General features: G+C 41.2%; 1 protein-coding gene across 1 annotated transcript in view; it reads right to left on the bottom strand.

The window, feature by feature from the left end:
• The window catches only part of NEO1 (neogenin 1), a 187,651-nt gene that overhangs the window by 34,375 nt on the left and 132,203 nt on the right, over positions 1 to 21,073 (bottom strand). Inside the window, exons 16-19 of the mRNA XM_043980302.1 lie at positions 16,942 to 17,037; positions 11,520 to 11,743; positions 5,924 to 6,062; positions 3,795 to 3,902 (exon numbers count right to left, since the gene is read on the bottom strand). Of these exons, the coding sequence (XP_043836237.1) occupies positions 3,795 to 3,902; positions 5,924 to 6,062; positions 11,520 to 11,743; positions 16,942 to 17,037 (567 nt within the window). The remainder of the gene's footprint in view (positions 1 to 3,794; positions 3,903 to 5,923; positions 6,063 to 11,519; positions 11,744 to 16,941; positions 17,038 to 21,073) is intronic.

The raw sequence follows: 21,073 nt of genomic DNA, 5'->3' as shown, positions 1-21,073 counted from the left end.
TATAGACAGTGACATCTGGATGGCTGGGAGGTTGGTAGTGTCTTTGAGAGTGTTAGGAAAGGCAGGAAAAGGGAAGAATTTGGGAGAAAGCTTGGCTTTGGCCACATGGGACGGTTAGGGTTAGTAAGTAGAGCCAAGAAGTATTTGTATAAAGCTGGTAATGGAAGCCATGGGAAGTGAAGAGATAAAGTAAAGGTGTTGAGGGAGAAGAGAAGGTCAAGATTAGCTGGCACAGTCTAGATAAAGATACAGCAAAGGAAGAGAAGGAATGGTCAGACAGGTAGAAGCAAACCAGGAGAGGGCAGTGTCACAAAACCCTAGGGAGAAGAGAGTGTCCAGTGGCAAAGACTAAAGGGAGGTCAAGAAGGAGGGAAAGAGAAAAGAGGCTATTAGATTTGGCAGTTAAGGGATCGCTAGAAGGTGGCTAGAGGATGGCAGTACACAGAGCATTGGGCCCAGAGTCAGGAAGACCCAAATTCAAATCTGGCCTCCAACATTTAACAGCTGTGTGACTCTAGGCAAGTCATGTAACCTGACTCAGTTTCCTCAACTGTAAAATGGAAATAACAGAACCCACCTCCCAGGACTATTGTGAGGATCAGATGAGATAATATTTGTAAAGTACTTAGCTTGGTGCCTGACACATAGTAGGTGCTTAGTAAAATGCTTGTTGGTAACTTTGGAGAGAGCCATTTCAGTTAAATGAAGTGTTAAGAAAACAAGCAGCTAGGAAGTGGAGGCACCTATTGTAGATGACCTTCTCAAGGAGTTTAGCCACAAAAGGAAGGAGATGTGAGATGATAACCAGTGGGAATGGATGCATCAAGGGAAGGGTTTTGAGGATGGGAGAAGACACAGGCATGTGTGTAGGCAGTGGGGAACCAGCCAGAAGACAGGGAGAGACTGGAGATGAATGGGGGGGATGATTAAGAGGGAGAAGGCAGGATGGAGAGGGTGCATATGGAGGGGTTTCTTTGAACAAGGGCCACCAGTTCATGTTAGACAAGGGTGAAGGAGGAGAGTGGCAGAAGGCCTCTGAGTGATGTGAGGCGAGAAAAGGGGGAGAACAGGGAATTCTATGTGAGCTGAGGAGGTAAAGGGAGGGGGAGATTAGGGAAGCTTGAAGAGAGATGACAAGACTAGAAAGTCTGCTGTGGCTAGAAGCATAAGGAATAGTTTATGGAGGTCTAAGAAAACTGTCTTCCTGCAGAGAGGGCTAAGTTGAGATTACATAACAAACATGGGTACTTGATCCTGGTTTTGTGATTCTTTCTGACTTCATTCAGTAGCACGTGAACAGGAGCAGAAGCAACATATGGTGGGGGGACCAAGGCTGAGGCCTGGCAGGGGAAGAATGGCAAGGGAGCAAGGGACTCAAGAAGAGAGGTGAATGTAGAGCTGAACTGGCTCACTAAGGGGTCAAGGCAGGGAAAGGAGAAGAGTGTAGCCAGTGTATGGGTGATAGGCTGGGAAGGAACTGAGGGATCAGAAGTCACAGTATGAATGGGGAAGAGCATTAGGAATGGCAAGAAAGAAAGAGAAGTGGGATGACAACAGAGCATGATCAGATAAGAGAATTTGATAAGTGGAACACTTGAGGGTGATGGCAAGATTAAGGGGATGGGCATCTCTGTGTACACAAGGAGTAGATCATGGGAAATGAGTAGAGGGTATCCATCTGTATGGTGAAGTCCCCAGTGTGAGGGCAGGCGTTGGGGAGTAGAGAAATACAATGAGAAAAGAACTGAATTCATTGAGGAAGGAATGCCTGGGAGGTCAGTAAAAAATAGCTACTGGAATCTTGAATGGGTGATCAATACAGATTGAATCAATTGAGGTTACTGAGTTATGGTGGTAGAGGAGAGCCTGGAAGTGGAAATGGAGAGCAAGGAGTGTTATAAGTCTATCCAGAGCACTAATGACTTGGGGGGTATGAGTGAAATACAACCAGGGAAGGTGTGTCATTGGGAGGGAGCCAGGATTCAATGAGTGAAAAAAGATGGAAGATGTGAAAAAGGAAAAAAAGGTTTAAGCCGAAAGCAAGTTTGTCATTTATTCTAAAGTGGGCATTCCAGAGTGCACAGAAGAAGGGGTGGAGCACTTTAGAGGGGGACTTTTTTGTTGGGGAGAGGTGGGGTTGAGGGGTATGGGAATAACAGAGCAACTGGGGGAGGCAGAGGAAGAAGTCTGAGCAATGACAGCTGGGGATTCAGAATCACTGGAATGAGAAGGTTATAACCATTCAAGAATGAGTTCAGGTAGGTTGTCACTGTCCTGAGGTACTGAGCTTCAGGATGAAGGTGTTTCCCAAGGCAGTGTCAGGCAGTGTGGGTAGCTGCAGAGGCAAGGTACGAGGAATGCAAGCTGGCCCAGGGAAGATGAGACTGTCCCCTCCTTCCCATGCAGTTCCCCCCTCCCCCCATCACTTACTCCTTTTCTATGCCTTCTTTGGAAGATCCTATAGTATTTCTGAGAGAACAACTCCAGAATGCTTTATCACGAATGCCCCCCTGGCCTACTATGCTTTGTCCCAGGAATCTTAGCCCATTCCTTGGAAAAGATACAAGTTAGTGAGATCAGTTAGCCCACTATTAATGAGAGGCTAAGAGGGCAGGATTCCTTCAGGTGTCAGACATTTTATATAATTAAAGGAAAGACAGGGGGAATACGCAGAGCCATAAGAATCTCCTGCAAACACTATGTCCTCAAATCATTTTTTCTTTGCTTTCGTGAAGAAAACAATTTAGCCTGACACAGCTGTATAGAAATGGAATCACTTTACTTTATGCTGTTATATTCTTGCATGATAAGTCTTATTACATTCTAGGTCACTTTTTTTTTTTTTGTGGTTTGAAACAACTGAGCAGCTCTACCAAACTAAGTGGAATAGTTGGAATCTTTTGAAGAGTTTCCAGACTACTATTTTCTTTTACATTTTCATCAATCTAGCTCTCACCAGGGCCCATTTTAGGCATACAAGCAAAAAGGAGGCTTCCTGAAGCAAGCAGATCCAGGAGAACATTGTACACAGTAAAAACAAACATTATAAAGATGATAAGCTGTGAAAAACTTGGCTACTCTGATCAAAACAATGATCCAAGGCAATTCCAAAGAACTCACGAAGAAAAATGTATCCCCCTTCAGAGAGAAAGAAGTGATGAGCTCTGAATGAAGACTGAAGCGTACTTTTTACACTTTATTCTTCTTGCTTGGGGGGGAATCTGTGTTTCCTTTTGCGACACGACTATGACGGAATCATGTCTCACACGGTTTCACATGTGTAATCAGCATAAAATTGCTCATCTTTTCAAGGAGGGTGAGCGGAGGGAGGGAATTTGGAACTCAATTTAAAAAAATGAATGTTTAACATGTTTTACATGAAACTGGGAAATATTGAATCAAATATGTTAAAATAGAAAATGTTCTATATCTTATACATACATACATACATACATGCTGAGAGAGAGAGAGTGAGAGTGTCTAACCCACTGTCATGATCCCTGTTAGATGCGGACTAAGTGGCAATTCCAAATTTATCATGCTTTGGTTGCACAGGTATAACCCATATCTGATTGCCTGCTGCCTCAGGGAGAGGGGAGGAGGGGTAAGATCTGGAACTCAAAACTATAAGTTTTATATATAAAAATGTTTATTATTTTTCTGGTTTTATCATTTTTTAAATGTTTATGATTTTTTAAAAAGTATCATGCCTCGGCTAGAATCCCAGGGATGAATAAGATTGTCCCCTTGTCAGTCCTGAGCTCAAGGTCCATGGGCTGAGCCCCGCACCATACCTGTGACTTTGCCGTTAGCTTCTGAAGGAGGCTGCCAGTTCACGATTATGGTCCTAGGTTTTCCCTCTTTACTCACTACTGTCACATCTTTGGGTGGAGAAGTAGGAACTAGAAAGAAAAATACATTCGCCTTATTCATGTAAATGATCTTTTAACAATTTCCTCTAAAAATGTCAGTATGTCAAGCTGGGTGGCATATTGGAAAGAAGAGTGACCTGGAATCCAATAGGGTCCCGGTTCTACCACATCCTAGCCATGTGACCCTGGTCAAGTCACTTACCCTGTTTGCCTGAGTTTCCTCATCTGTAAAATGAGCTGGAGAAGGCAATGGCAGACTGCTCCAATATCTTTGCCAACAAAATCCCAAATGGGGTAAAAAAGAGTCAGACATGACTGGAAAACAACTGAATCCACCACCTACTAATTAATACTAATTATGGGGAAATCTCAACATTTTTCAGCTATAAAACGGGGACAAGAAGGTGACTTGAACCACACACTCCACAGGGCTGTTGTGAGGAAAACATCTTAATCATCAAGAGGATCTGTAGATGTCAGAGGAGTACTGGATTTGAGTCAGAGAACACGGGCTCAAATTTCAGCTGTCAGTAACTATCCGGGTAAAGGGAGTTTCTTCTCTGGGCTCAAGTTTCATCAACTATTTAAAAAAAAAAGGGGGAGATTATCTTTATGGTCCCTTCGGTCTCTAAATGTCATGATTATGTAAACTTTAGACATGCAATCTAAGATAGTTCTTCTCTTCTAAAATAACTCTCAATCCCTCATATTTGATCTTTATATAGTGCTTCAAGGATGATCTTATTCTTCTGCCAATATTATCTCCATTTTACAGGTGAGGAAACTGAGGCTCAGAGGCTGAGATTCACTTTAGGTCATGCAGCTATACTTTAGAGGCAAGACTAAAAAACAGGTTTCTCCTAACTCTAGGTCCAAGACTCTCTATTACACAATGCCTCTTCTCAATTTAATTCAAAAGCCTTATCCTTTCAATTCTAAGGTCTGTGTCAGAATGTTTTATATGTAAAAAAAAGTTCTCTAACTTAATGCAGGCCCCACACCAAGAGTTAAAACTCTCATTAGTTCCTTAATGAATACATTGTTTTGAAATGTAAATTTTTTCTCTTGCATTTGCTTTTAGCAAAACACATTGTTACAGCTTTTAAAAGAAAAACTGGAACAGAGAAACCATACAATTTAAATGACTATGCTGTTTGTATGTGTACAAAGGAAAGAGCAATTAGAAAGTTAATGAATTATGCTTTACTCTTCCCTTTCCAAGAGGAGCTACACACATTTTTTTTTTTTTTTGGTAAAAGCATTTGCTTTGTGTGAAATAGAACTATGAAATTTAAACACACTTTTAACAACACAAACATTTCCATTTGCTATTGGGTTATAATCAAAGTAGCAGGCTTTTCTTAAGCTTAGGAATAGAAATGTACACTTCAACAGATTTGTGAATTCATTTCATCACACTTCCCTCCTCTCATGAAGAGGCCTCAATACATTTTATTGAAAGCACTGGACACGCTATTTATGGCTGTAAACAAACCCGTCAATAATATCCCAAGAGGGAGAGAAGGAGACAGTGATTTCATACAGACTGACTTGCCCCAGGTTAAAGCACATGCTCAAGAACATGAGTCCTTCCACCTAAAGGGGTAACCAACTAATAAAGCAATAAGGGAAGCACAGACTAAAGTGCCCCATTGCTCAATATCTTTTTATAATTATTTTCTATTTGTCTCAAGGCCACCTTGAAGTGAAACCTTAGAAGAAGCCAAAGGATTCCTCAATCAGTCATCCAGGAGGCGTCCTCCCATCCCACAGGCAAGAAAAGATCAGACAGAAGGAGAAAGGTATGAAGTCAATGGGTTTATTTCTATGACAAGTATAGCTCCAGCTCCTTCCTGGTCAAGGGCAAATTATCCTTTTTGTCTCAGGTAATGAATAAAGAAGGGATAAGATGATCACAAAGAGCTAAATTTACTGGCTGATTATTCAAAGTACTTATGATTAAAAAAATGTTAGAAAGCTGGTGTGGCCTTAGAAGAGGAAGAAGAGGGAGCAGAAAATACCACAGGCCATGAAACTCTGCAGACCCTTACCGAGTTCGAAGGTGGTCCCATGGGCGGTCATACTCCATGTGCTTGATCTCCGACCTTTAGTCACCATCACAGAGAATTCATAGAGGGTGTTGGGTTTTAGACCAGTTACTAAATAACTCAAAGTCGTTGCATTTGCAGTCTGGAGAAAAGAGACACAAAGAATTTTAGAAGCAGAAAACAGTAGCATTTGACACACGAATGTTAGCTGAATAAAACACTCGGTTTTCCATCGATGATGTTGGTGACCATTGGTCTGACTGGTTTTTTCCTTTGATTGCAATAGGATCTTTTCATCTTTACTAACCAAGGATGAAACTATATGAGGGTCTTAGGCAAGTCCCACCCCCTCTGATATTGTGAAGTTAGAGGGGCGAGTTCCCTTCCAGCTCTTAACCCTATGATCCTAAATGGAACGTGATCACTGGGATGTTATGCTTCCTCGGGAGTACAGTATGTCTACATTTAGTAGGGACTATTGCTGTGACCGTGAATACTGTTAAATAAATAACCCAACATTAAACTAATATGACTGCCTCCTTAGACTGTGAGGTCCTTTGAGGGCTCACGTCTATACAGCAGCGCTGTGCTAAACACTTCACTCTTATCCTCTCACTGGATCTTCATGACAACCCTGGAAGGGAGGTGCTATTATGACCCCTACTTCACAGATGAGGAAACTGAGGCTGTGAGTTGTCCAGGGTCACACAGGCTGGCTTTGAACTTCAGTCTTCCTGATTGTAGGCCCAACCTTCTATCCACTGTACCACCCCAGTGCCCCTAATTGAATTCCCCTTACTAACTGGCTGAAGATAGGGATAATGGAATTCTGTGTCTTCTGATTAACCTCTGGTAGGTTCTTTTGTATGATGTCTGAGAGGGAAAGAGAGAATTTAACTGGGAGAAATGAATAAATGAATAATTATCAACTATTTCCTCAGCCTCTTCCACATGGCTAAATATTATGACAATGCTATGAGAGACATAGAAAGGAATAAGATAGGGTCCCTTTCAATCTAATTGGAGAATAGAGTGAATAAATAAACCAATAATCAAGATGTAAAAATGTCACGTGGATACAGTGCTGAAGTAGAGAACCTTTATACTTGGAGAGATTACAGAAAGTTTCATGGAAAAAGTAGGATTTTGATAGGCTGGGGTTGGGGGTGAGAAGGGTCTTTCAAATGGTGTTAAGACATAAGTGAAGATGAGGTGGCAGGATGGTAGAGAAAACAGCATTCTTCTATAGTGGAGAGATAAAGCTAGACATGAAGGACGGGGCTGAACTACAGAGGGCCTCTGGCACCAGGCTAAGGGGTTTGTTACCTAGGACTTGGAGGATTTTTGAGTAGGGGAGAGACATGATCCTAACTGTGTTTTAGCTGGGATTAATGCGCCAGTGTTATACAGCAGAGGTTATACTGTGGCCCGAGGGCCAAATGTGGCCCACAACACCCCGGAGAGTGACCCCAAACAGATGTTTTATACTGTAGTTGGGAAATACTAACAAAATGAATAAAAACAGAGTAAGACACAGATAATATTACATTTTAAAACTAAGTCTATGTGCAGCCTGCAGGGATGTTCAGTGAATCAGAAGCCCCCATTTCTGTTTATCTAGATATAGTCTGACATTACTGACATATCAGAGCTGGGGTGAGATGAGAGCAAGTTATACCCATAGTCACAGCAAGAAGTAAATCATGTCTATATTGACTGAGGACAAAGGCAAGGGGAGTCCAGAGTAATGAAAGGCTGTTAGGAGAAGAAAGCTAGGGAAGCCCTGATGCTAAGGGATCGCATTACGGCAGCTCAGTGGCACAGCGGACCTAGAGTCCAGAAGATCACAGTTCGAATTCAACCTCAGCTCCTTCCCAGTTGTGTGACCCTGGGCAAATCACTTAACTTTTCTTTCTCTCAGTTTTTTTCATCTGTAAAATAAGGTTGATAATTGTGAAGGGCTTAGCACAGTGCAGGGCATGTCCTGTGAGAATTGGGGGATGGAGTTGGCATGTGTAGCCAAGAGAAGAGAAGATGAAGCAGGGGCATGACAGCTGTTTTCAAGAATGTGAGGGTGCTCAGGTGAAGAAGTGATTCGGTTTTTTCTCTTTGGCAAAGGACCAAACCAGGAAGAACAGATGAAAACCTCCTTGATGTTGGGAGCTGTCCAGAAGTGGCATGGGCTGCTTCTGAGGTCTTCAAGCAGAGGAGCAATGACTACTTGTCAGGGGTGTTCCAGTGGGGATTCCTTCTGTCTATAGTTAGATTAGATGTTAGTCATGTCCTCTGTGATCCTGCCACAGCAGACGGAGGCTACCACACATTGCTCCTCTTTGTACAGGATGCCCCATCTCTTCCCTCCATCCTCTGCATAGGCTGTTGCTCCCTTCTTATCTACTCCTCAAGTCTTAGCTCAAGTGCCAGCACCTTCAAGAGGCCTTTCTAGACTCACTAACTGTAATCAGCAGTGATAGAGCACTTAAGGACAGGAACTATATCTTATTCACCTTGAGAGTCCCAAGGATATTTAGTACATAGTGGCATTAAATACATTTTTTAAGTCACTGTTGAAGTCTTTTTTGTTGTTGTTGTTGTGACTTCCCCAATATTAATGTCTCTAGTTCATATTTGCCTAACGATTTATGTTAAAAATGTACAAGAACCCACTTGCTATAACAACTCTCTGAGTTAGGTTAGCATGAGTGTTCTTGTCTCAAGGATGCTTGGAGCAGTGAAATGATTTCCCTGAGGCCATGCGAGCTCTGTGTGGTAGGGTGGGCTGCAGCTCCCATGACCTTTTGCTTCCCACTCTGTGGAACCCTGCTACCAGATGCTGCCCTTCCTCTGGGCTAGAAAGCTTCTAAGAGATTCCCACCACTGACACCATCCTCCTAACTCCTTCCACTCTTACCAGTGCAGTCTAACACATTTGACATCCCTTCTCCAGGTAAGAGTGACTCCAAGTTTTGCTGCCTCCCTATGTCCTATTCCCTTCTACTTTAACCCATGGATTCTTGTCTCCTCCTAGTGCTTGGGTCTGTGAATGATGGCAGATACTAGTGAAGACAATTGGAACACAATGTCCCGAAGTTTTCAATACTACAGAGTTACTATGTACTCTGCTTTATACAAGACATGGGCCGTTGCATATTGTGAAGCCAAGCTGGCCTAGAGCATGGAATTTCAACACAAACCCTGGTAGGATGTAACTTTAAGGCAGGATTTGGGAGGCATCAGAAAGGTCAATTCTAATTAAAGCCATTGCTGGAAGAATTTGTTAAAAGGAAAGTTAAGGATCAATGAAAAAGGTATGAAATTATATTTTAGCCACTTAAAACAAATTTGCTTTAAAAGTATCATCTTTAAATACCAGGTTATATAGCTTTCTTGTTTTTTGTTTTTTTTTGGTGAGGCAATTGGGGTTAAGTGACTTGCCCAGGATCACATGGCTAGTAAGTGTTAAGTGTCTGAGGCCAGATTTGAACTCAGGTCCTCCTGAATCCAGGGCCAGTGCTCTGAGCCACCTAGCTGCCCCATATAGCTTTCTTTAAAAAATTCAAAATACATTTTATTGATATCTCTTTTTTTAACATCTTGCTCTTCTTTGGTTTAAGAAAAGAAACCCTAAACATTAACAAAAACAAATAAACAAAACCCCCTCCCATGCTATAACAAAGATAAACAAGTAAAACATCTGATACAGTGACAACATCTGAACCACCTGTCTTAGTAGTCTTCCACCTCTCATGGAAGGGACCTTAGACATATTTTAGTCCAACCAAGTCCTGAAATCAGTGATCTCACTCAGGCTCACAGGTTTGAGCTCTGTTCTTTCTAATCCCAATTCAGTGGTTTTTCTACTATACCAGGTGATTCCCTGTTTAAATATAACTAATTCAATACATATTTTTGGTTTTGATCACAATGGTCTGTACAATTTATGGCTAAAATCTAGATCTCAGGATCACATGTTGAAAATCTCCTGCCACTGGGTGGCAGTGAAACACTTTGTAGAAAAACTGTCTAAGGATGACACCATTCTCTTAATTATTTTAAATCAGAATCCTAAAGATACAAAGTACCAAAAACATCGCACCTTTATTATAATAATTCAAGAAAATGCAAAATGGAAAATTCCAAAACTATAATTGTTTCCATTTTTATCCAGTTGCTCCAATTGAAAAATGTTGAATGAGTGAACAATGAGGATGGTGATGACAGTAAGGACACCAGCTAGCATTTGAGGCCCTGTATTAAGTGATTTACAGATATCGCGCCTCACTTAATTCTCACAACAACCCCAAGAGGCAGGTGCTACTATTACTCCCATTTTACAGTGGAAGAAACTTGCCCGGGGTCACACAGCTAGTAAGTGTCTGAGGCCGGGCTTGAACTCAGGTCTTCCTGACTCCAAGCTCAGAGCTTTGCCCTGCGCCACCAAGCTACCTATGACCACAGATATTTTTCTTCTATCTGAGAAAATAAGATTAAATGCTATGTTTTACATACTTTTTAGGTGACTTCTTGTACCACTGACAAACCTTTCTATGTATCTGCTGTCTCAAAAACCAGGCCCTTATCTTACCAACCATGATTCAGGGCAGAAAGGTAAAGATCTACCACAATCTCGACCCAGCAGCTCACTAATGGCCATCTAGAAGGGTATTTCCACTGCATTCACTGAGAATGAGAAAAAAGCTAGGCTCTTCTTGCCCCTAAACCCGAAAACAGCTTAAAATTATACTTGCAGACGAGGAAGCTAAGTTAAGATGAAAATTTCACCATAAATTTGTCTACCTGTCCTCACAGTATTCCATGTATGTGTATATGTGTATATGTATGTATGATAGAATGATTTTATACAATTATTTTTCAGTGTACACTTTTTAAAAACCTTTCAAAGAAGTTTCATTTTGAGAATGGGGCCTGTAGTTGGAACAATGTGATTGAACTATTTTTTCCCCCATAAAGTCTGTTTTCATTCTTGCCACTGTTCTTGCTGAGGGAGAAGCAATATGGGGGGGTAGTGTAAAGAGAACATTTGCCTGGGAGTAAGGAAAGGTTTTGCACCAGCTGTTATTAAACAGCAACCTGACGTTGGCCAAGGAACTGAGCCTCTCTGGCCCTCAGCCTCCTTTTCTATACACCAGAGAAAGGTGAGCTCGATAATTACATGAGGTCTCTTCCATACTAGCATTCTATGATCTGAAAGCCTCACTCTCTAAGAAACAATTTGGAAACACATTGCTCTTCTGTAAGTAGATAGAGTCATTAGCGCATTATTGATATTTCCTTTCTTCTGTCTACCAAACTCACTCCCACTCCTCTGACTCCCTTTGCTCCTCATCATGGATTAGACATTAATAAAACATCTAACACAACCTCAGAAGATTCCACTCACTGTTACATTTTCCTCCCCTCTTCAATAGCAGCTTCCAAGGTAATTCTCCTGAAGGTACAGTAGAATGACACTTCCAAGTGTAATACTGATGGGAGACTGCAAGATGGGAGTTGTGGCCTGGGTGTCTCCCAAAGGCCACTCAGAATTCTTTTATCTCCCTAATCTTGGAACTATTATATGCAGCGCAGTTGGTAATACCTTATACTTGGTGTTAGCAGGGATATTGGTTTTCCATCGGACTGTGTAGTACCGCGAGTCTGTGATCTTCTGGTGTTTTGGCAGGGAGTTGTCCGCCCACGTAATCCTTATGGTATCATGGCTCAGGATGGAAGCCTGAACTCCCACCGGTGGCATCATAGGGGTGGGATCTGGCACTGGAGTGTATGGAGCATTAACAACAAATAAATCAACCTCAGAAGTATCTAGGGGATTGATGGGCAAAAAGCCGTGCATTTTAATTAAAAAAAAAAGTGGCATTTAAAGGTAAACAAAACCAAACCAAACCAAAAAGGAAATGTAGGGTAATATAATGGAATGAAATGGAGAAAGAGAAAGAAAGAATCCAGGGTTAATCAATAACATACAATTAATTTTTAAAACCCGCCCCAAACTGTGCTTCAAGCCAAAAAACATGCAGAGAAATAAGCTCAGTGCTAGACTACATGTCGTACATAAGTAAGTGTACATTAAATGACTGGTCCAGTTTTTCTTCTGATAAAGAAATGACTGCCCCCAAGTGAATGCTGTTGCCTTTCAGGATTTCAGAGTGTTGTGATGTACCTGCTCCAGCCTATACTGGCCACTGAGCACATGTGCATCACTCTTGTGCTAGGCAAATGAAACCACCATCTCCCTGGAGATCTGGATAGAGCAAGCACAGGACTTGGAACCCCAGGGCAAGAAGCAAGAGCAGTTTTCCCATAAGACCACCAATTATGCTTTCAGGCCAGGCACTTCAGCATGCTTCAGGGAAGAAATCAGTGTGAAGAAGGGCCCCACCTGCCTTCTCTGATGTCGCTAACCTAACTGCCACCAATGGGAAGTAAACCCAAGAGTTCCTGGAGTGGCAGCATCTCCCAGACCACCAGCCTGGGTAGCCATCACCTTGAGAAACAAGCCCTGTGGAAATGCAGCTTGGGAGCTGCTTCTAAGGGTGCTACAGTCACAGCTGATGAAGACCCAGAAAATCAAGTCCTTGGCACTGTCAAGTGATTCAAAAGGAGAAACTAATTTGATTTTATCAGTAGAAATGACATTAAGGAAGAGGCATTACCATCTTCCTGGCTGTTGCACCCTAACTAAGCACCATGGGACAAAATGGAGAAATTCCATCTAATTTGGAGCTAAAACTTTCTATGTTTGTCGTCTCTCCTATTAGGGTGTGAGCGCATTTTCTATTTGTATCCCCACAGATTAGCGTAGTGCTTTATACAGAGTAAGCATGTGACAAATGCCCATTCATTCATCCAGTCTAGGCCTCCCAGCTGTCCATCATAAGCTCAAATCAACTCTGAAATGACTGTCAACCCTGGAACTCAGATCCATCTGCTGACTCTGTGTTGGACTGTGGGATGTGTCAAATGTTCTGGTGGTGCTGGTTCCAGCACTAAGAATAAACTTCAGAAAGGGCACACTTATCAAGAAATTATACCTATTCAAGGAATTCTCTAACTCAATATCATATTGCTTGAAATGGCTGATCTAAATCTTCTCCTCTTTCCTCAAGTTCTCCATGGCTCCCACATCCTATAGTCATTTCAGCAGATGCCCCTGCCCCCTATTTTACTAAGAAAAATGAAAACATCTGTTATGAGCAACCTTGCTCCATTTCTCAAAATAGGCTATTTTATGATTTCTTAAATATCTTTAAAGTTCATGTTGTTTAACCTTATCCTCATTTCTCTATGTAGGGAGAATACAAAGCTTTTTGCGGTCCCAAACATGGCATTAAAGCTAAAGAGGCCAGTGGGTGAAGAACAATGGCTTTGTTTCCTCTGCTTTTATTCTAAGTCAGATTGATTTACACAACAAGTCAGAGAGGACAATGGGCATTTTTAACTCCAAGTTAGAAGATGTCTGGGACAATGGATTTCTCTCTCAACACCAGAAAGAAAAGACCTCATCTTAGCATGGAGGTCCCTTTCTGGCTTTTGTTAGTTGGCTGTGGCGTAGGGGCTCATTGTCTCTGGCTTTAATTAAAGAACTGTCAGCCTGCTTTCACAATGGAGAGGTTTCCTGGTTGCCACACAGCACTGAGGCAGCCTGTGGTGGCACTAAGGAGAGGCAGCCTGGAAGCTGGAAGCAGGATAATTGCTCAGTGGAGACCAGCAGAATAGCAGCAAGGAGCTGCAAATATCTAATAGCTGAGATGGCACACAAGGCCCTGCCACAGGCCCGTAGCGGGGTACAGTCTGGAGAAAATACGGTGATGACATCACTAGAAGACATCAGTGGCAGGAGTTTTCCACCCATATCTGGGTTCCCATATGTGTCTACTCTTCCCACTCATAGCATACGTATTTGTGGGAGAGTGTGCCTGAGGTTTGTGGGGGAATGTTCCACAGCCACTTTTCCTTCCATTTTATTTCATAAATACCTTTGCTTTGCACTAGCTGTGCTCTCTTGCTCACTAATAAAAGGAAACACATTGGTGGGGACTTGTAAGCTATGAATCATACTTGAGAGTGGATCTCTGGAGCACAGTGAGCATGGGATAACTTTTGGGGGGCCACATTTACAAGAGAGGAATGACCTAAACGCTATATCTAGATACCCTCCCCCATCTACCAAATTATCCTTTTTTTTTAAACAAAGAAAAACAATGTAAATAAACTGGCTGACACAGTGCTTGTCTGTGTCCCTGTCTGCCATATAGAAAATATATCATCATCTGGTTTCTGGATTCAATACTGGTCACTGCTCTGAACTCATTATTCTTAGGTTCAGTTGTTTTTTGTATTTTTATTCACGTTACTGCAACGATGATGTTTGTGTTCTAGTCATACAAAGCTTCCTGTGTTTCTCTAAATTCCAAATTAGGGTTTTTGATAAATGGTTCGGTGCTACTGCATTATACTCATTTACCACAGAGCTCCCCTGTCCTACCTGTTGGGCACTCAAGCTTTTATTTGAACAAAAGTGCCCCTATGAATATTTGTCATCTTTGGGAGCCTCCTTTCTGTTTTTGTAAGTCCAGCAGGAGGTATCTGGGTCAAAGACTATGAACAGTCTGGTGGCTTTTCTGACTCTCCTCTATTGTTATCTGTGCCACACCGAGAGAGGGGTGTGTATGTGTGTGTCTATACCCCACACTCTAAAATATAAGCTATTCAAGAGCAGGGAACTTTGTTGTCTCCACCTTTTTATCACTAGCATCTGGCATAGTGTTGTATCTAGTGAAGGTGCTTAACAAAGACTTATTGAACTGAATGAAATTTTCAGGGACAGGTAACAACATGCTACCAGGCCAAAAACATCTATGAAGCACCAATTATGTGCCAAGCACTATGTTAGCTGCTGGGAATATAAGACAAAAGAAAAAGTTTCTGCTCCCCAGGAGCTCCAGTCTAATGGGAGGAGACAACATATAAACAACCACAAACAAGACCTAGACAGAATTGAGGTGGGTCTCAGAGGGAAGGCTTGATGTCAGCACTAGGGAAGAGCAGAAAAGGCCTCTGGCAAAAAAGGTGGGACTGAGATCTGAAGGAAGCCAGGAGGTGGAGATGAGGTGGGGAATAGCCAGGGAAAAGACCTAGAGTCAGGACAGAGTTGGGTTCAAGGAATATCCAGGAGGCCAATGTCCCTGGCGTAGCTATACTAATAATTATCATGGGGAATAAAAATAATGCATAATAACCACACATATGAAGACTGTCATTTATTGGAAACACTACCATGTTACGTAGTCAAGCAATATTATATGGCTATATACTCTGTAATTTATGAAATTTGACTGCAACACGATATAAAGGAAAATTTACTAAGTCACTTTACAACGATGGATTAACTGGTAAATTTGGTCTTTTTCAAGTCATTACTGCACCATGTCAAAGGTCCAATGGAACATGGATATCCTGGCTCATGTTGGCACCAGTACATGCTATAGGGGATTAGAACTTCAGGGGTTGAAATAGATTGTTCATAAAGCTCCTAGTGTTCCCAAAGACCACACTTTATTGTATGACAAAGTATGAATGCCAAAGGTTTACTGAGTCACTTAACTTTCAGCTTTAAGTAACAGCCCAGGACCTCACTTCATGTACTTCCCACATAATGAGGATAAGAAGAATGGCAGAAGACTGTGTGAATTAAAATTTAGATTTTTGCAGATGATGGAACTGAGGTTCAGAGCAGTTAGGTGACTTGTGCTGAGAGTCACAAAGCTAGTAAGTGTCTGAGGCAGAAACTGAACCCAGGCCTTCCTGATTCCAAGGCCAAGCAGCTCTCTCTACCCACTATGCCAAGGTGCCTATAGGAATGAATATATCTTCTTTATTTCTGACTGAAATGTATTCATCGTTAAGGTACATTATAGAGAAGAAATTTAAGTACCTATAAAAGGTACTAATGAAAATTGGTCTATCATAAAGACATATGTGATCAAGTAAGTAATCATCGTAAATTGACATTGGTTTAATTATCTGAATTATATAAAGCATAAAAAAGGGAACAGGCGTTATGAACAACCTTAGACAAATACAATATATTCTTTATCAAGATGAAGACGTATGATCGCAAAATCTGGTTCTCCTGATCATGCATATTTAGGGAAAGTGAATGGACTATATACCTATATCACAGGTCAAAAATCACTTGCATGAATCCTAAAAGCCTGCTCATTTTCAGTGACAAAACATATAAAGGAGTTTTTCTAGATAACTAAAGAAGGAAACAAACCCCTAAAAAGGGATTGCCCTAAAGATCTGTTTTTAAGATTATTTCTCTTCAATTCTTCAAGAACCCATGATTTCATCAGTGGGACACACAATCTATCCATACAGACTATAATTCTCTTTACATTTTTGCAGGTGCCCAGTCTTTGTGGTGACCTGTCTCTTTGAACCTTGCTGGGCTGGGTTGCTTGGAGGGGAGACACCTAGTTTGCTCCTGGGTCTGCACTGGAAACCTGTCTCACTTGGTCAGGCCTATTGCCATTCTGACACAACAGTGATAACCATCACATACAAAGAATTTCCATTCAGTCCAGCATCCATTTAGAAGCACTGACTGTGTAAGATGTTCTAGGGATCAGGAATATTTAGAAATAAATGAAAGAGTTGCTGCCCATGTCCCGGGGCTTATACAGTTTGTACACAGAGAAGTAAATACAAGGTCGTCTGTACAGGGACAGAGCATTAATCACTAGGTGGAATCGGGGAAGGCTTCACACACCACATCAGACTTCTTTGTTTTAAGGACTTTAGCATCTCCATTTTTTCCCAAAAGTTAAGCCAAGACATTAGAACTACTTTTCCCTCACAAATAACATCCTTATTCACTTGAACCATAGACATCATATTGTAAAAAACGAACACACAAAAACCACTGACTGTAAATTTTGCTTCTTCCGATACCTGTTTTGTTCTGATAAAGTTTAAGGAAGGAAATGGTGACTTACCTGAATGAGGTCTGGTGACTGCACTCTCATAGAGTGGAATGCCTTCACCCACATTATTAAATGCTTTCAGGGTGATTACATAGTGGGAGCTTGGATCTAAAGGAAAAAGTCATTTATGAGAATTTAAAAACAATTTATCACCAAATGATTAATCAGTCTAAGAGGATGTCATACTTTTAAGTATGTGTATATCATTTCCCAGCCTGTGCCTCTCAATGGGATCCTCCATCCCCTCCTGTTTCAGTCATGACCAGCCTTCAGAGCTGGAAGGCTCCCCTGACCAGAAGAGTAATGGCACCTTCCATTTCTGCCACACGTTTAAAAAGGGCTTCCCTTACTCTGCTGTTTCTCATCTCTGTCTCTCTCCAGGATTCACCCCCATGTGGTCTAGCCTTATCTCTTGTTTTATGGGGCTTGGTCTCATATCTGTGTCATGTACTAAGAGATGTGCTTGCTGTCTGCCTTCACAGAACATTAGCTCCTTGAGGACAGGAATCATTTCATTTTTGTCACCCAGCACTTGTGGAATTCCAAGGCCAACCAGCTCTCTACCCAGTGCTGCCATGCTACCTATAGGAATGAATGGATCTTTATTTCTGACTGAAAACAAAGTGGCCCACGATGGGCACTTCAATATTGGAGGACTGTTTTCAGAACTTCTTTTTTGGGAAGATGAGAAAATGCTCTTTTGGAGGTCTTCAGAAAAAAGGTATAAAAAAAATAAATGAAATATAAATGGACTCTAATCTCAGCTTCACTCAAGGTAGAAATTTAAGGATGGTAACTTTGAATCTTAAGTTTCTCAAAGTAAGATAGGTTATTATTAATTTAATTTGGGAAAGTACAAATGTTTATTTGAATCAGTGTACTGTCTACTAGAAAATATTCCCACAGTGGATCCAAGATGACAGAGTGACAGGAAGAAGCACACATGAATTCTCCCCTATAACATCTCTAAGGAGAGTGTGAAAACACACCAGACTGATTGGGAAATGTAAGAAAAGAAATCTCAGTAAGCAATTTTTCCAGCCAAGATGTGCACAGGGAGACAGCAAAGAGGTCGGTGGACATTAGGGAGAGGGGTCCAGTCAGGATTTGCCATGCTGAATAGTCCAGCATAGGAAGTTAAAGAGGAACAAGGTCCCACATGCCTGCAGAGGACCCACCTTGCACAGGCCACAAGAATGAATGCCAACTGGCATGTCTGTTGCTCTCTTTTCAGGCTGAGGTCGAAGAGTTAGGGTAGACTAAGAAGGGGGGGTGTCTCTGCCTTGGGATGATATTTTACATGGAGCAAGGAGAATGTTCAGAATCGAGCATCTTCTCAATCTCAATTTCACTCCCAGCCCTATTCAAAACCTAAAGAGGAATAACCAGGACAGGGCTTCCAGACCAAAGATGAGTCTTCAGCTCTCTTGCTTTGAACCAGCAGAGCCTTCTAGCCATCTAGCAGGGGATGTACCCAGAAGCCGTCTACTAGAATTCCAACAGTGGCAAGGCTGCAGGTCTATGGCTCAGACCAAAGGGGCAGCAACCAAACTTTGCCCCCATCAGAATACATTTGTGAGCACTGAAAGCTTGCAGGCCCCTGGCCTTAGTTGCTCCTGGAAAAACACAGCATTCAATGTCCCGCACTAAAGCGGCACAACCCACAAGTAAACAAAGCCTGGCTCTAACGAAGAGTCCAAAGTTAGGAAGTAGATTAGAGGAATGAACAAAAAAGGATTCCATAATGATGAGAGGGTAATAGCTAATATTTAGATAGCTCCTACTATGTGCCAGACACTGTGCTAAGCGCTTTACAAATATTACCTCATTTGATACAATGATCCTGGGAGGTTGGTGCTATTATCATTCCAATTTTACAGATGAGAAAAATGAGGCAAACAGAGGTTAAGTGACTTGCCCAGGGTCATACACTTAGTTAGTAAGGGTCTATGGTAAAATCAAACTCAGGTCTTCCTGACTCCAGGCCCAGCATTCTCTCTACTGTAAAACTGCATTGCCCATAAAAAAACTATCATGATGACAAGGATACTTGTGTCACAAACCTAAAAGAGAATGATTCCAAAACAATTACAAGGAAAGTGTCAAAAGGAAAACATAACTCAGGAAAAAGTTCAACTAGAATTCCTAGAAGAGATGAAGTAACAGTTTTAAAAAGAATTAGAATTTTTTTTTCTAAAAGAGAACAGTAGGGAAAAATGGGGAAAGACATGAGAGCTATGGAACAAAGAAATGGAAAGGGAATTAATGGCTTGGCAGAAGAGGCACAAAACCCTGCTCAAGCAAAAAAATTCCCTGCAAATTAGAATGGATCAAAAAGAAGCTAATGACTCCATGAGACAACAAAAAATATTAAAACACTATCAAAAGGGGCATCTAGGCGGTGCAGTGGATAGAGTGCTGGCTGTGGAGTTAGGGGAAACTGAGTTTAAATTCAGACATTTACTAGCTGTGTGACCCTTGATAAGTCACTTAACCCCAGCTGCCTCAAAACCAAACCAAACCAAAAAAACCCTACCCATAATCAAAAGACTGGAAAAATAAAAGAAAATTTAAGGCAATTCATAGTAAAAACAACTGACCTGGAAAAAAGATTGAGGAGAAAAAAATTTAAGGATCACTGAAGTATCTGAATGTCATGACCAAAAAAATAGCCTAGACATCATATTTCAAGAAACCTTAAAAGAAAACTGCCCAGATCTCTTAGAACCAGAGAGTAAAATGGAGAAAAAGAGAATCTACCAGTCACTTCCTAAAAGAAACTCCAAACTGAAATTCCCAGGAACATCATGGCCAAAATCTAGAACTTCTAAGACAAAGAAAAAAAAATACTGCAAGCAGACAAAAAGAAAGAATTCAAGTACTGAGAAGCCAGAGTCAGGATTACACATGATTTAACAGCTACCACTAAAAAGAAGTAACAACAGCTTGGAATATGATATTCCTGAGAACAAAGGGAAGAGTGTGCATATGCACATACACACGATTAGATTCAGGAATGAATTAACCAGTAAAAGTGAGTATAATGCTATAGGAGGAAAAATTAATCTTTAATGAAATAAAGGACTTCCAAACATTCCTGATAAAAAAACAGAGATGCATAAAAGCTCTGAAGAGCAAACCCAGGTGTTAAGAGAAACATAAAAAAAGGTAAACACGAGCAAACAATTTATAAGTGACTAAACAAGCATAAACTGTTTACATTCTAATGTGTGGAGAAGACACTAATTAGACAGAAGATCTGGGAGTATGTCTGTTATGTCTTCATCTTAAAGGAAGACTGGAGGGAAAGGATAATACACTGCGGGGGGTGGGGGTAAGGGAAAGGAAGGATGAGGAAAACTATCTCACATAATAGGGGTAAGCAAGCAGAAGTTTATGCACAGGTGAAGGGGTGGGGAGAGTGGGTAAGACTTGAGTTACATTCTCATTTAACCTCCTGAGAGGAGGGAAAACTATACATATACATAAAGCTGGGTACAGAAATTAATTTCACTCAGCAAAGAAATAGGAGGGAAAGGAAGACAAGAAAATAAAAAGTGGTATAGATTAAGGTAGGAATTAGTCCTAAGCAAAACAAACTCTAAGGATGTACAAAAATATACATAATGGCACTTTTTGTGTTGGCAAATAATTGGAACCTCAGGGGGTTCCCAAAAATTGGAAAATGAATGAAAAGGTTACGGTATATAAATATAATGGAATACTACTCTACTGTAGAAAATACTGAAGGGGATGGTTTCAGAGAAACCTGGGAAGACTTATACAAATGGATGCAGTGAAGTGACCAGAATCAGAACAGTTCATACAACAATAATTAATAACAATACTGTAATGATAAACAACTCTGAAAGACTTAGTGATTTTTATCAAAACAATGACCAATCCTGACTCCAGAGGACTTATGATGAATCATGCTGGTCACCTCCTGGTAGAAATGTGAAGGACTCAGAGTGCAGGTGAGACATATTTATTTGGTCATGGTCAATGTGCAAATTTGTTTTGCTTGACTAAGAATGTTTATAACAGGATTTTGTTTTTCTTTCTCAACTGGGGGAGGGATGAAGTAGGAGGGAGAGAAGGTGGTTTTTTGCTGATTATGTTTTAAAAGTTTAATTTACAAAAA

This window comes from Dromiciops gliroides, chromosome 2 (assembly GCF_019393635.1).
Source record: "Dromiciops gliroides isolate mDroGli1 chromosome 2, mDroGli1.pri, whole genome shotgun sequence".
In the NCBI taxonomy this organism is placed as follows: domain Eukaryota; kingdom Metazoa; phylum Chordata; class Mammalia; order Microbiotheria; family Microbiotheriidae; genus Dromiciops; species Dromiciops gliroides.
This window is presented reverse-complemented; position numbering and strand designations above follow the sequence as displayed.